Source organism: Varanus komodoensis, unplaced genomic scaffold (assembly GCF_004798865.1).
Source record: "Varanus komodoensis strain SLA01 unplaced genomic scaffold, ASM479886v1 scaffold60, whole genome shotgun sequence".
Classification (NCBI taxonomy): domain Eukaryota; kingdom Metazoa; phylum Chordata; class Lepidosauria; order Squamata; family Varanidae; genus Varanus; species Varanus komodoensis.
This window is the reverse complement of record NW_025336223.1, coordinates 130585-144949: the sequence shown is the minus strand read 5'-3', so window position 1 is coordinate 144949 and position 14365 is coordinate 130585. Positions and strand designations below refer to the sequence as shown.

The 14365-nt window shown below is 41.2% G+C and overlaps 1 protein-coding gene across 2 annotated transcripts in view; it reads left to right on the top strand.

Annotated features, from left to right (window-relative positions):
* GSK3B (glycogen synthase kinase 3 beta) overlaps positions 1-14365 on the top strand; it is a 141861-nt gene that overhangs the window by 30395 nt on the left and 97101 nt on the right. For both annotated transcript variants that reach the window (XM_044449692.1, XM_044449693.1), the window contains exons 3-4: positions 4811-4894; positions 9289-9399. In XM_044449692.1, the coding sequence (XP_044305627.1) occupies positions 4811-4894; positions 9289-9399 (195 nt within the window). The remainder of the gene's footprint in view (positions 1-4810; positions 4895-9288; positions 9400-14365) is intronic.

Genomic DNA, 14365 nt, shown 5'->3' with positions numbered 1-14365 from the left:
CCCAGGTGTGCATCCCTTTCTTACTGCAAATGATAAGCCATGATGGGCAAGTGTCAGACATACAGGTGATAGGCTAAACCTGGCCAAGTAACTTCTCCACATCCTAAGACCTCTATAACTGAAACTCTTCAATAAAGTTGGATACCTTTGGATATTTCTATCAATGGAACTGTATTAAAAGTGAAGTCTAATTCATGCTGATTTGGAGTGACTTCGAAGTGCTGTGAAGATTCATCTCAGTGGGCGACTGAGGGATTGACAATTTCCTTCTCTGACCCAGTTTGGAAAAAAGTAGCAAACTACTTGGAAAAGCTCTGCTGGATGACACTGAGAGGATGCATTGCTTGGGGAAAGGAATAGCCTCTTTGCTACTCTCATCGCTATGGAATAGGCTTGATAATGAACTCTTAAGCTATGTCCAGTTGGACTGAGCTGAGTTTTCTTCTACCTGTGCTCTAGCTGTCTCCCCTCCTGCTTCATAGCCTTTGGTGTACATCAAAGAGCTGGTTGGGCTTTGCACAGGGGAAGGGGGCACTTGGGTAGGATCATGTCAGCAATCATCCCCACATTCCAGAGAGCAACTTGTGTTTCAACAGGAGCATCAGCCATATCAGACAGAAATTCCCTCAGAGCTGTCTGGAAACCATCAGGATCCATTAGTCTGCAGGGGTGCACTATTTTAATAGGTCACCTACACTTGCAGAGTGGAAAAAGGGCCGAAAGCCTATACTCCAGTAGGTAGTGATCTGACCATGACAAGAAGATTGAGATTAATCCCCCCTCCCTTTCCAGATCACTATCTTTCTGTCCAGTCTAAAACAAAAACAAAAAACCAGGTCTAGGGTATGCATGTTGGTGTAGTCTTGTTGAGCAAACTTGAGAGAATGAAAGATAAAACTTTTCACGGGGGTGTTTATTCTAGACATAGGTAAACTGTTCTACATGGAGTTGCACTATCTTGGAAGGCTCCAGTATGCATTTTGAGATGGAGTACATCTTTCTGGATAGAAGACAGCAGTGTGCAAGAGTGGTTTTTATCAGCATCAGTGATTTGGTCGTTGCAGTCTTCCTTGGTTCAGATACTTATTTAATCTAAAACTTGATTGCCAGATTTTTGACTGGAGCCTGAACATTGGATTAGCTGACTCTAATTTCATACCAACTTAATTATTAATTCTTTCCAGGCTTGTGTCAAAGTTCTGGTGGTCAGTTCTAAATCTCATCCTAAGATCTTTTTGAAAAAACTATATTATGAAGCTGGCTTTCCCTTAAAATCATCTTTGGAAGCTTTTATCTGTGTCCAATTGCTATTAGAGATATGTTAGGTGGGCACCAGAGATATCATAATATATTGGTACCAGAGACACATAATACCGGTACAGAAATTATGAAATGTATTCCTAGGACATTTCAGGTCCTCTCTCTTCCGGTGTATTGTTGCCGTTGTTACATGGTGCCAAATTGTCTGTAGCTTACGATGATCCTGTGAATGAATGCCCTCCAAAATGTCTTGTCCTTGACAGTCTGCTCAGGTTTTGTAAACTAAAGGCTATGGTTTCCTTTATGGAATTGATCGATCTCATACCTGGTTCTCCTTGTCTTATTCCTTCAACTTTCCCTAGCATTATTGTCTTCCTAATGAGTTTCACCTTCTCATGATGTGTGCAAAGTATAACAGGCTTGGTTTAATAATTTTTGCTTCAAGGAGATGTTCTGGCTTGATTTGATCTAGGACCTATTTGTTCATCTTTGTTTCTTTTTGGCTGATTGCATAAAAGTTTTCAATTTCTTCTTCAGCATCTGTTGTTGGAGCATAGGTTGGAATGATGGTTGTGTAGATAGCTTTTCTAAGAATTCTGATATAATTTGGTTGGACTTTGCATTATAGTCCGTTAGTGCCTGTGCCAAATCTTTAGTGCCTGTGCCAAATCTTGTCTCAGTCTTAGCCATTCCATTTCTTCCAAATTTGCCATTTTCAGAATAAAGACATTCTTCCCCATTAAAGTCATTACTTGCCTGCAGTGTATACTCAGTTTCATGCTGAAGCAAAAATGCTATGAGTATATCACTGTTTTCAGGGGGATTTTGTGTTGTGGAGGCAATCTAGCAGCTCTTGTGTGCAGTTTCTGTTCCCTTAGTCCAGAATGTAATATCAGACCACACACTTCTACACAAATTAGGATTTTAATTTGGAAGGATGTGACAGTAGAACCTTGCACGCCTGCAGTATGCAGAAATACAGCTATTTTTGGCCTTGAGGAGATGCCATTGGCAATTCTGAGGAAGGATTTGTGAGGGAGAATGGAAGATATTAGAAAGAAGGGGGACTTGCAGGACTGTAGGGATCGTGAGAAAAAAATGGCAAGAGAAGATAGCTAGGTAGTCAAATGTAATGAACACAACCTTTGTTCAGTAATGTTGCAGACAGAGAAAAGACAGGCTGAAGCTTAGAGCAGCATTCCAGCATACAGCAGCGTTCCAGCATAGGACTGCAAATTCCCTTATATGTTTGCTCTGTTTAAAAAGACAATTATAAAGTTCATTTTTGTTCTTAATTCCTTTCTTCTGTCTTTCCCTCTTTAAATTCTTGTTACTAACTATTTTGATTCTCATTAGCAATTTTATTCAATTTTCAACAGTTCAAATAGGAATCTGTATACAGCAACTCCTATCTATAATGGTTTAGGTAATGGGTGGGCAATCAGGGTGGATTTGATTTAAATCACAGTTTAAATCACAAGTCAGTAAGACTAGATTTAAATCATGGTTTTCTACATAATTTGCAGGCATGCATACCTTACCTATAGGTAGAGGAACTTCATTAAAATATTCCCAGATTGGGTCTCTTTTACAGCCTGCTTCCATTATAGGTTTTCTTCTCCAGGTAAAGAATAATATGATAAGGGTTAAGGGGTTGATTCTGTGTGCATTGATTTGCAAAGGAATAATGGAATTAAGGTCTTTTTCTCAACTCTGTATGTTTATTTCATAACATTTTTGCTGTGATGAAGAGGCATGGTATCTCTGCTGTCACAGATTCACAGTTTTGAGAATTGTAAACCCAAGTGATAATACCTTCCAGACAGAAAAATTAAGTGAATTCATTTACCAGAAAACTTAAACATTGCATGAATATACAGCCTCATGCTACATCATTAAAAATGAATCTTTATTTCAAGATGAATAACAATTGGACTATAATATATCTTTTTATAACATTATTTTTATTCATCCTGTGGGCAACTCATGACCCTCCAAATTTCTTGACTTATAACTCCCTAGTCCTATCAAGCAATAGCCAGTGGGGAAGGATGATTGGAGTTGTAGGCCAAAACATCTGGTGGGCCACAAGTTGCCTACCACTGATTTAGATGAAATGAGTAACTTTTCCAGAGTCTTGGTTTGCAAGCACTACTAAGATCACTGGGGCTTAGTACTTGTACAAACAAACTGCCTCGTTTTTTTTCAAGTAACCCATTTACTCAAACTCAAAAAAGTCCTTAATTTGACCATTTGGTTATCAAGATGTTTGAATGGAACACCAATACAAGGGTTACTGCCACCTATTTTTCTGCAGTGAAGGAGTGACCATTGATAGGTGAAAGCATATTAACCTGTCCTTCAGAAAACACTCCAAGACATATGAATAACTGCACATGTGTATAAAGACTGGGCATAGATTGAACATGTTTTGAATGTTTAATGTGGATAACTGTATACATGTACACAGATGTAATACCTGTGTATTAAATGTCATATGTGAACACCCCTCTTCTTTCAGTTCACTTTGGTGGTCTTATACACCTATTTTATAACTTCTGACCATCTGAACTCTCCAATGTATTGAGTGATGAAATTGACTGTGAACCCCAAACTACTGTGTGCTTATGGCAATGAGGCCTCAGCATAAACAAAAAATGCTTGGGCTTGAGAATCAGAGAACCAGGACAGGGGCTAATATGCTAGCGGGAGACTAGATTTAATGCTTATAGAATGCTACACGAGCAAATTTGTGGGAGGGGACATTTTCAATGTAACAATTATCCTGAGCTAGGGAGAAAGGAATGTAGATAAGATCATGGACCTGATTTAGATATATTTTCTGTGTAGAGAAAGTGAATCCATATGGAATTATTCACACTCAGTAGCTCATTTAAATCAGGTTGTCTCATCTTTGCATGCAGAGGAATGTGGCCTAGGCATGCCAGTACTGCACATGTAGCAAGTGAGGACCCAATTTAAACATGAACATAGGTACTTAGAGTTTCGCAATACACTTTTTGCATGCTAAACATCCTATTTATATTGAACTGATAGAAAGGGATGGGCATACGCATGTAGGAGAGGCAATAGAACTAGAGAGAAAATGGGTGATAGAAACACAACAGAGTAAGCATTTAGTGGAGAAGGAGGGATTTTTCCACATTAATTGAATAGGAATAGATGTGTATTGGGATGTTGTACATGTTGGAATTTATATCATTTATGGTTTCTAGTATATTTTAGTTCTTATAGCAAGCTTTATTGTGCACAATTGTTCAAGAACTACTCAGTGAAAAACAAGTTAAAATTTTTGTTGGTGGTAATTTAAATCATGGTCACTTTAATTTAAATATACCAATTTTCCTAACAGCTAGGGTTATATGATTATATTATATGTAGGTGCCCTCACAAACATATCAACTCTTTGTCCTGATACATACTTTGTTATATATACTAGTTATTTCAGCAAAAGTCAAAGCAAAATGTGTTGTGTAAATGATTTCTATGTTTCTGTACCTCTGAGAAATAAAATATTGTTTTCTTTCAGAATCGAGAGCTTCAAATCATGAGAAAGCTCGATCACTGTAACATTGTCAGATTGCGCTATTTCTTTTACTCCAGTGGAGAGAAGGTAAGGTTGGAAACACATACATGAAACCCTACCTTAAGCATGTTACATTTTTGTTCAAAGAACTGCACAGCCTCCAGTATATTATTGAACCAAGTTAAATGTGATTTTATTGACTTATAAGGCTCTGAACAACTAGAGATAAGATCTTCTGGGGAAGCACCTGCTCCCATATCAGCCTACTCATTTGTTAAGAATTACAGACTGGAGACTCCTGGTTGTTCCATTGTCTGCATATCATTTGCTGGCAACTGAGGAAAGGACCTTTGTGGTTGAGGCCCCTGCCTTTTGAAGTCAGTCTGCAGCACATGACAAAGTGCCAACCTTAAAGATGTTTCAGTCTTTGTGAAAAATGTATTTGTTTAATCAAACTCATACTGGTTCAAGTATCTAGCTTAGTGGGTTTCGTTGTTTGATTATGAATTTTCATTTCTATTTGTCTTTTAACAGATTTTGTACTCTGCCCTTGAAATGAAGGGCAGGTTATAAACATTTTAAATTAAATAAGTAAAATTCTGTGGGTCAATAGGCTAGTCGTGGCTATGTAGTTAAAACAGTAGCAGCAGACAACCCATTGGCAACTGCACGTTTTAACATGTTTTGAGAAAATATCTTTTTCAAGGGAAAGTACAAAATAAAATATGCAAACATTTCACTACTTAATATATTTTAAAGATGGAATTGTAATTGTAATTATAATTGTATGTTTTAAATTATATATAGGATTATACAGCTATTACATTATAGAAGTTGTTATAATTTTTCCTTGGAACTCTTTTATTTAAGGTATGTTAAGTAGTATTTAAATATGAATAATATTATGTTTTCCAGTTTCCCTAGATAGATATTTTCTTGAAAAATGTAGGGAACAATACATTTATGCAGTTGTCTCTTTTTATTAGCTTTGGCTTTTAGAGCTTTTTTTTTTTTTTAAAGAAAACACACTGCTCATTCTCCTCATCATTCTGGTCACCATCTTACATGCCTGGCCACAGGTGAATGAAACAGCAGTGATGAGGATGAAGGCTTAGAGATCATTATAAAAAGAAGAAAACAAGAGTGCATGAAGCAGTAGACTTTGTTGGGTTGGCATCACTGAGGAAGTGGTAACTAATTGGGGAACAGTCAATATACTATTCTTCTCCTATAGAGAGAGATTGCATTAATAATTATGTTTCAGAGGGAAAGGAACCCTGAATCAGAAGAATAAATGGTCAGACAAAAGCTCTTATCAGTCGTATGCTACCTCTTGGTTCCTAGCAGGTATCTGTCAATACCAATCATTTTTGCCAGGTCTTAAAATCAATGGCCCAAAACATCTGTACGACATAATGTGAACTGCACTCCACCACAGAAGACAAAGGCTAAGCTTGTATATGGAATGCATATTGTAGCAGCACACAGTTGCATATTGGTGTGTAAAATATGAAAGCTCATGGCACTCATGGGAACCTCTTTAGATCTGAAGCCTTCTTTATATTCCATTTTGTGATTACTAGAAGTATTTAGTTTCTTCTTTCTAGTTTTCTAATAGCATGCTTCACAATGACTGGATTCACATGACATGGCCATCTACCATGGTCAACTAGTGACAGTGAGTTGTTGTATCATGCAAAGCCAGACCACTGCCCACAGGATAGCTTGCTTTGGAGTAACAAACCACCCTTTCAGTCCATTGGACATATTAGGGACTGTCATGTCATCTAAACCTGGAAAATGGGCCCCATCATGTATCCAGAAAAGTGTCAAATGAAATGGTTGTCAGGAGTAGCAAAACCCTTGTGTTGTGCTTGCCCGGGCTTATGTGGGCTACTGTCAATAGTTTCAGTGGCATTTTGCTGTGTCTGTCAGCGGCCTTCCCTGCTGCACTTGCAACCTTTTCAGCAGTCATTGTTGCTTCCCCACTTTTTTCCCCTGGGGATTGTTCTTCATGATATACAGAGTGACAGACCCTCCAGAGTGTCTAGTTGACACACTGGGGGGTTCATCACTGCTTTGCACCTATTTTTAAATTATTTTTCCACCACAAATATGCATAAATATTTTCATTATTTTCAATGAATATTTTCATTCTTATTATTTTGGTTGGTAGTTTAGAGTGGTGCAAGTGTGCAACTCTTATTACCCAAAATTTGAAGGCTTGCCTGGTCAGTGTCCTGGGACAAATATGGACATTTGAAAAGCAAGGCTTCGCATAACTTAGTTTATCTTCACTTGACAGCTGCGGATGGACCTGTACCTGCAAAAGGGGATGGTGAATAGAATTTTGCATATATCCTGGGTGACAGGGGTGGGGGCAGGTACAGAATCCTGTTTAGCCATGTTAAAGTACCTGTTTTAAAAGACAGATGTCAAAAATAAATACTCCTTTGAATGGGATAATCTTTACATTTCCACCTTCCTTAGCAGCCACAATCCCAAGAAAGGGTAGAGGACACTGACAACATTTAGGTCTACACTTGATCTAAAGCATGGGTCCTCAAACTATGGCCCAGGGGCCGGATCTGGCCCGCCATGGCCATTTATCCGGCCCGCCTCAGAGGTTTTCAGCAGAGGTTTTCAATGTGCCACATGCAATGCACACTGCCTGCCTTGCCCCCCTGTGTGGGGAGGCAGCAGCTTGCTTGTGAGGAGATAGTTTTGGACTTGTTAGGAGGAAACGATCTCCAAGCGAGCAAGCTGCTGCATTGTGTGTCCCTGCCTTGCCTTGCCTTGCCACCCCTCTCCACGTGCACCTGCGTGTGCCATGCCACACCCACACGCCCCATCCCCGCCTCAGCGCCTGCACCGGCCCACGCGCCCTGCTGGCACCACCTTTCCAGCCCGTGCGCCCCACCAGCACCTTTCAACTGGTGAAAAAGTTTGAGGACCCCTGATCTAAAAGATCTCATTGTAAACAAAATGATCTACTAGTTACTTTCTTTCACAAACAAATATCTTTTTATGTTTCTGCTTTCATTTGACAGTTAAAAGGTAAACACATAATAAGGTATTTGAAGCCTGGCTTTTTTAATGTCTCCAGATAGTGCCTGCTTTGACTAGTCAAAGCTTCAAATTTTAAGATGACAGAGTTATTTTAAAAGGTTTTTTAAAAAGCACACTTTTGCAGTACAACACTAATAATATAATTATGTGGCAAACCTGTGATGGCCCCTGCAATGTGCCACCTGGGAACTTTGGTGGGGCTTTCACTGACTGTCACTTCAGCAAACCTAAAGCATGATCTCCAAAAGGGATAAAAGGGGAAGGTGGAAGTTGTGGCAACTGCAGAAAGCTTCATTATAACAGTGAGGAGAGAAGACAACTTCATCCTCCAATTCTCTTGCGATACCAGAGGAAGGACTGAGGGGAAGTGTGGGATGACAAGCCTGGTGAAACCAGTTGTCTGTTGGGTGTACTATGTGTTCTTCCTCAGGCAACTCAGGCTGCATAGCTTTTTTTTGCAGGGTGGATTGTCATATCATTCATTCATTTATTCATTTGTTATTAACAATATTTATACCTGATCATTTACAAGACATCCCAGGATGGCTTGCGACAATAAATAAGTCACAGCAATAAATAAGTACAACAAAATACAACATAACATAACAAGCATAACAGAGCATGACTGAGCATAACAATGTTAAACCCTAGTTAAAATAATTAAATATTAGAATAATGGGCAAATAAAAAGACTTTTGCCTGGTGCCAAGGCAACCTCTCTGGGGAGCGAAATCACAGTCAGGTCACCACCACAAAGAAGAAACCACCATGGTCACATTGCATCATGTGAATGTGACCAGTATCTAATTCACCTTAAGGTTTTATTCACTAGATTTCCCTCTCTTGGTTTCTTCCTGTCAGACAAAGCTTCCCTTACCCTTTAATCTTATATTTGAAGATGGTATGTATCTCTCTCCATGTTAAATTTTTCCATGTTTTAGAAGATTTCACTTAAAATTATTGATGTTGTGTTTTTTAAACTATTTAAAAGGATGTGTGCTTTATCACTTTATTATTATTTATATAATAATACATAGAGTGACTCCTAAACTGAAGTAACAATAACAAATGTAATAAATTGTGTGCATGTGCATGTATTAAGAAAGGTGCTTTTCAGGCAAAAAAATCCATTGTTTCTCAGGGTTGAAATGTAATGGTTCAAAGCGATCATGTTACTTTCTGACCTCATTTGCAATAGAAAAGATGTGTTCAGCATAATGTGCCATTTACAGACACGACTTTCCTATTGTATTTCCTTTTTACGGTACAAACAAATTTTTGTTAAAACGTGCACAGATGTTTTAACATACTGTGATACTTCTTAAAAGTGCCAGGTTTTCTAAATACCATACTAATGGTTTCTTGTGATCATACTTTTTAAATTTCTGTTTCCTTGTGTTTTTCCTTTCCAGAAAGATGAGGTATACCTTAATTTGGTTCTGGACTATGTTCCTGAAACAGTATACAGAGTTGCTAGGCATTATAGTCGAGCCAAACAGACACTCCCCATGATATTTGTGAAGGTAAGTAAATAGAATGAGAAGCTTGAAAGAACATTGGTTATTTTTTCAGATGTACAATGCCTTGCAGAAGTGTTCTCCCCCTCTTGGCTTTTCCACATTTTGTCAAACTACTGCCTGGAATTGAAATGGATGTAACTGTCATTGTCGCCACTTAGCTCTGTGAAGGTACAAAATACTTTATTGTGGCTCAGAACTTAAAAAACACCAATCTGCTACTTGTTGATTGCATATGTATTCAATCCCTGAGTCAATACTTGGTAGTATTACAGCTGCCACTCTTCTTGGATAAGGCTCTGTCCACTTTGGTCATTTGGATCCTGCAATATTTGCCCATTTTTTCTGGCTGCAGCTATATCTGATTAGATGGAGACTGCTGATGAACAGCAACTTTCAAATCTTTTCAAGGATTCTCAATCAGATTACAGTCTGGACTAAGGCACACAGGTTCTTGTTTACAACCCGCCTATGTATTACTTTGTCTGTGTACTTAGGGACATTGTCCTGGTGGAAGTCTCAGGTCCCTTGCATACTGAAACAAGTATTCATTGGAATCCAAGGAAAAATATGTGATTAAAGAGATCTAAGGTCTTTGTGCATCACACACATGAGCTCTGTGCCTGTGTGGGGCTTTTTGTCAGGAAGATTTTCCTAGCTAAGCTTGTTTTGGCAAAAGCCCCTCTTCCTTCCCCTAATACATTATGGTGGGGTTCCTGCCATTTTCCCCACTTCTTTCTGATTGCTGTTTTGGGTGCCTCAGGTTCCTGTTCCTAGCATTTTTCCTCAGATCTTTCAAGAACTTTCTGTCAATCTCTTAATCCTTTTTCTTTCATTCTAGCTTACTGTCTTCTCTACTCTTATTTTGCTTATACCCACTTTCTACTTATCCAACCCTCCCCCCCCCCAAAATCCCCCTCCTCCTGTCATCCTCTCTCTTTTGGACTTCTTTCTTCAGCTATAATCTTTTTCTCGTCCTCTGCCCTGCTGGCTATCAAGGCAGCTTTTAGGAAATGTGTGCAGTGGAGCACACAAATGCCCTCCAGTGATGGGCATTCTCTTTGTCTATTTTGCTGAGGTGAAGATCACTGAGTGGATTCCTGTTCTCATTGCCAGGCTTTTACCCAGAAAGCTTGGAAAAACTGAGTGGGCTGGCTCAAAACTGAGTTGAGGAGCTGAGCCCTTATGGCCATTCAGTGGGTCATTGTGACTGTACCAGAGTACCCCTCTACATCTCGGTCAATTCCTGCCTTTCATGCACCAACAGCCACTTTGTCTGTGTCACCCAAGTTTGGGTGTGTGCCTGGAGAAGAGAGACAGAAGGCCAAAAGGTCAACAAGATGCCGGGTGATAACGCATTGGCAGTGAAGAAGGTTAATGACATCCTCTGTGCAGTTGTGCTCATCTATTCTGCCAGTGGTTCCAGCTACAGGTCCTGTGCCAGCCCCACCACTGGTTCCAGTTCCTCTGCTGTTTCCTGCAGTGGCACCTCCATTAGGCTGTATGGTATGGGGAGAACCAGCCACAATGCTTTCCTTCTCCAAAGGATTGATATGGGACTCATCCCTGCATTCTCTGGTGAGCTTGCCACTGCTGTCTCCACCAAGGTTCCTGTACTCCCCATATCCATTTTTCCATGCTGCTGCCAATCCCGACTGCAGGGCCCTTGCATAGCACCTACTTGCCAGCACCATTGCAGGAATCCAGCCATCAGCTGAGGGAATGGTCCAGAGCTCTTTGCTGTTGACCTGGAACCTGCAAACTTACTGGGTGCTGTCACCACCAGCAGACCCGTATTATTGCAGCCGTCTTTGGGAGTGGAGGCCCGTAGACCTGCAATACTACCAGTGAGACCCCCTCAGCTTGTTGTCTAGAGGAAACATGGGTGCCAGTTCCTGCTACCCTGCCACCAGTTCCTGTGAATCAACCGCCTGTTCCTACCCCTCACCCACCTACCCACTCACAGTCTACTCCACCTCAGTGACCTTCCTTAACATCTGAAAGGTTCTCGTCATTGGATCATGCCGACTGTGCATCCAATTCCAATCTACTGCTGCTCTACAATGACCTGGTGTCAACATCACCTGAGGATGTCCTCTTAGCGCAAGGTCCAGGATCCCCCTCTGAAGACCTGGAAGGTTCTACAAACAGGTCCTCTGGATGGCAGTGTCACCTGGGCCGAACACCCAACAACTCACTGAATCACCAGTGGATCTAGTCTACTACATTATCCAGATGGAGGACACAGCTGGTACCCATTCCTTTCCTTTTAATGCTCCTCCACTCTACAAAGGAACTATGGAAGGAGCTGGCACAGTTGCAACCAGCATCCTGCCATTGGGAAAGCCTGTACTGGATACAGGAGAGGGACATCCTGTTCTTTCTATACCATCTGTGCCTAAATTCTGTCATCATAGAGGCAGCACAGGGATGGTCACAAAGGGAACACACATGCCCAGTGGATAGAGAGGGATGCTGTTTGGACACCATGGCGAGGAGGTCGGACTGGACTTCACATCCCAAACTACAGGGCCACCATGAGAATAGATCAGCCACGGGAAAAAGTTCAACCTATCTACCTGGGGCAAATGGCTGGTGCCTCACCTTCATATATTGGGGAAGGGTGGGGAAGGGCTTCCTCCAAACAAGCTTAGCTAGTAAAATCTTCCCAACAAGCCCATATGTGTGAATGCACAGGTGACTGCTTGAAGAATGTCGGTTACAGGTAAGCAACCTTACTATATAGAGATCAACATATGTTTTAGATTTTATTACTTTGGTGGCTAAGTAGAAATCTTACTATTTTGCTATCTTATTAGTAATAATTGATCTGAAGTGGGTAGGTCACAGGTTGAACTTTATTATATAAGCCATTTAGGGTCCAGCACTGTGGGTTATGTTACAATTTCTTATTTTTCCTGTGCCTGAATTTTAGCTTATATAGTTGATTTTGTGTTGAGCAGTGACCATCAAGTATGGCTGAACACTGTTGCTGTACAGCAGGCTGGTCCATAACAAAACATCTCTCAACCATGATTTAATTGTGGATGAGGGAGCCCACCTGGCATGCATTACAGAGACCTGGATGGGAGAAGGTGGGGATATCGCCCTTACTCAGCTGTGCCCACCCAGGTGTCTGATTCAGCATCAGCCACGCCCTGTGGGAGGGGAGGGGGGGTCATCCTGGTTCATTGACCATCAGTTTCCCTCACGGGGCTTCCTGTTCCCTCAAGACTGGGTCTAGAGTGTTTGTACCTGGTGTTGGCTGATTGAGACAGATTAGGGATTCTGCTGGTGTATCGTGCACCCTTCTGCCCATCAGACTCCCTGCCTGAACTGACAGAGATCGTCTCGGACCTGGTGTTGAGGACTCCCAGGATGTTTGTCCTGGGGGACTTCAACCTCCACACCAAGACAGTTCTGCCCGGGGTGGCTCAGGACTTCATGACTTCCATGAAACCATGGAGTACTGCAGGGTTCCATTTTGTTCCCCTTGCTATTGAACATCTACATGAAACTGCTGGGAGAGGTCATCAGGAGGTTTGGGCTGCGGAGTCACCAGTACGCTGATGACACCCAGTTCTACCTCTCTTTTACAACCAATCCAGGTGAGGCAGTGGCTGTACTGAACCGGTGCCTGGCCAAGATAATGGGCTGGATAAGGGCCAATAAACTGAAACTCAATCCAGATAAGACAGAGGTCCTTTTGGTAGGTGTTTCAGGTTACCAGGTAAGTGACTTTGGCCCTGTCCTGGATGGGATTGTACTCCCTCTAAAGGACAAGGTCTGCAGCTTAGGAGTGCTCCTCAACCCAGAGCTGTCTCTGGAAGCCCAGGTGACTGGTGGCGAGGAGTGCTTTCCTTCAGCTTCGGTTGATCCATCAGCTACGTCCTTACCTGGACGAGCACTGCCTAGAAACAGTGATACACACTCTGGTAACCTCACGGTTGGAGTTTTGTAACATGCTCTACGTGGGGCTACCCTTGAAGACAGTTGGGATACTTCAACTGGTGCAAAATAGAGCTGCCAGGTTGCTGTCGAGGACCGGTCATCATTCCCATATAACACCAGTCCTCTATCAGCTCCACTGACTTCCTATTGAAGTCGGGGCCCAATTCAAATTGCTAGTTATGACCTATAAAGCCCTAAACAGCTTGGGACCAGGATACCTGAAGGAACGTCTTTTTCCCTATATGCCCTCCCAACCCTTAAGATGTGCAGCAGAGGCCCTGTTCTGGGAACCCTCCTTGAAGGAGGTTAGGAGAGAACATACTCAGAGGAGGGCTTTCTCTCTGGTGGCGCCCTGGCTATGGAATGCACTCCCCAGAGAGGACCGCCTGGTGCCGACATTATATGCTTTCTGGCACCAGGTCAAGACCTTTTTATTTACCCAGTATTTTAAAGTTTAATTTGGCTTTTACACCAGTTATGGGTTATTAGTGTTGTTATTGTTTGGGGTATTAGGATGACATTTTATAACATTGTATTTATTTATTGTTGTAAGCCATCCAGAGACATGTAGTGATTGGACAGGTTAGAAATGTCCCAAATATACTCAGTATTGAACAGTATTCAAGTATTCAACGGTCTGTTTTTCCTTCCTCTGATTTTTATCTTCAGAATAACCATGAGTAAATGGTTCTGACCACAGAAAGATGGATTAACTTGAATCCTGTGTTACACTCTGTGGAAGCAGGACTATATTTGGGGTGTTTTAAGAAATTAAAGCAAGATATAATGCAGGCTGCTGATATAAATTCAGCTATACAGCTATTTCTTCAGTTGAACTGTTTTCTCCCAAAAGGGTTTCTGTTTTTCAGAAGTTCCATTCTAATTGGGAAAGAGACTGGTTTAGTGAGGAGTGTAAAAAGTGTAAAAAAATGGCAAAGGTATTTGGATGCTATCAGAATAGTAGAAATCCATCAATTCCCACCTTTTTATGAATTATAAAGATCTATTTGTAAGATCTTAC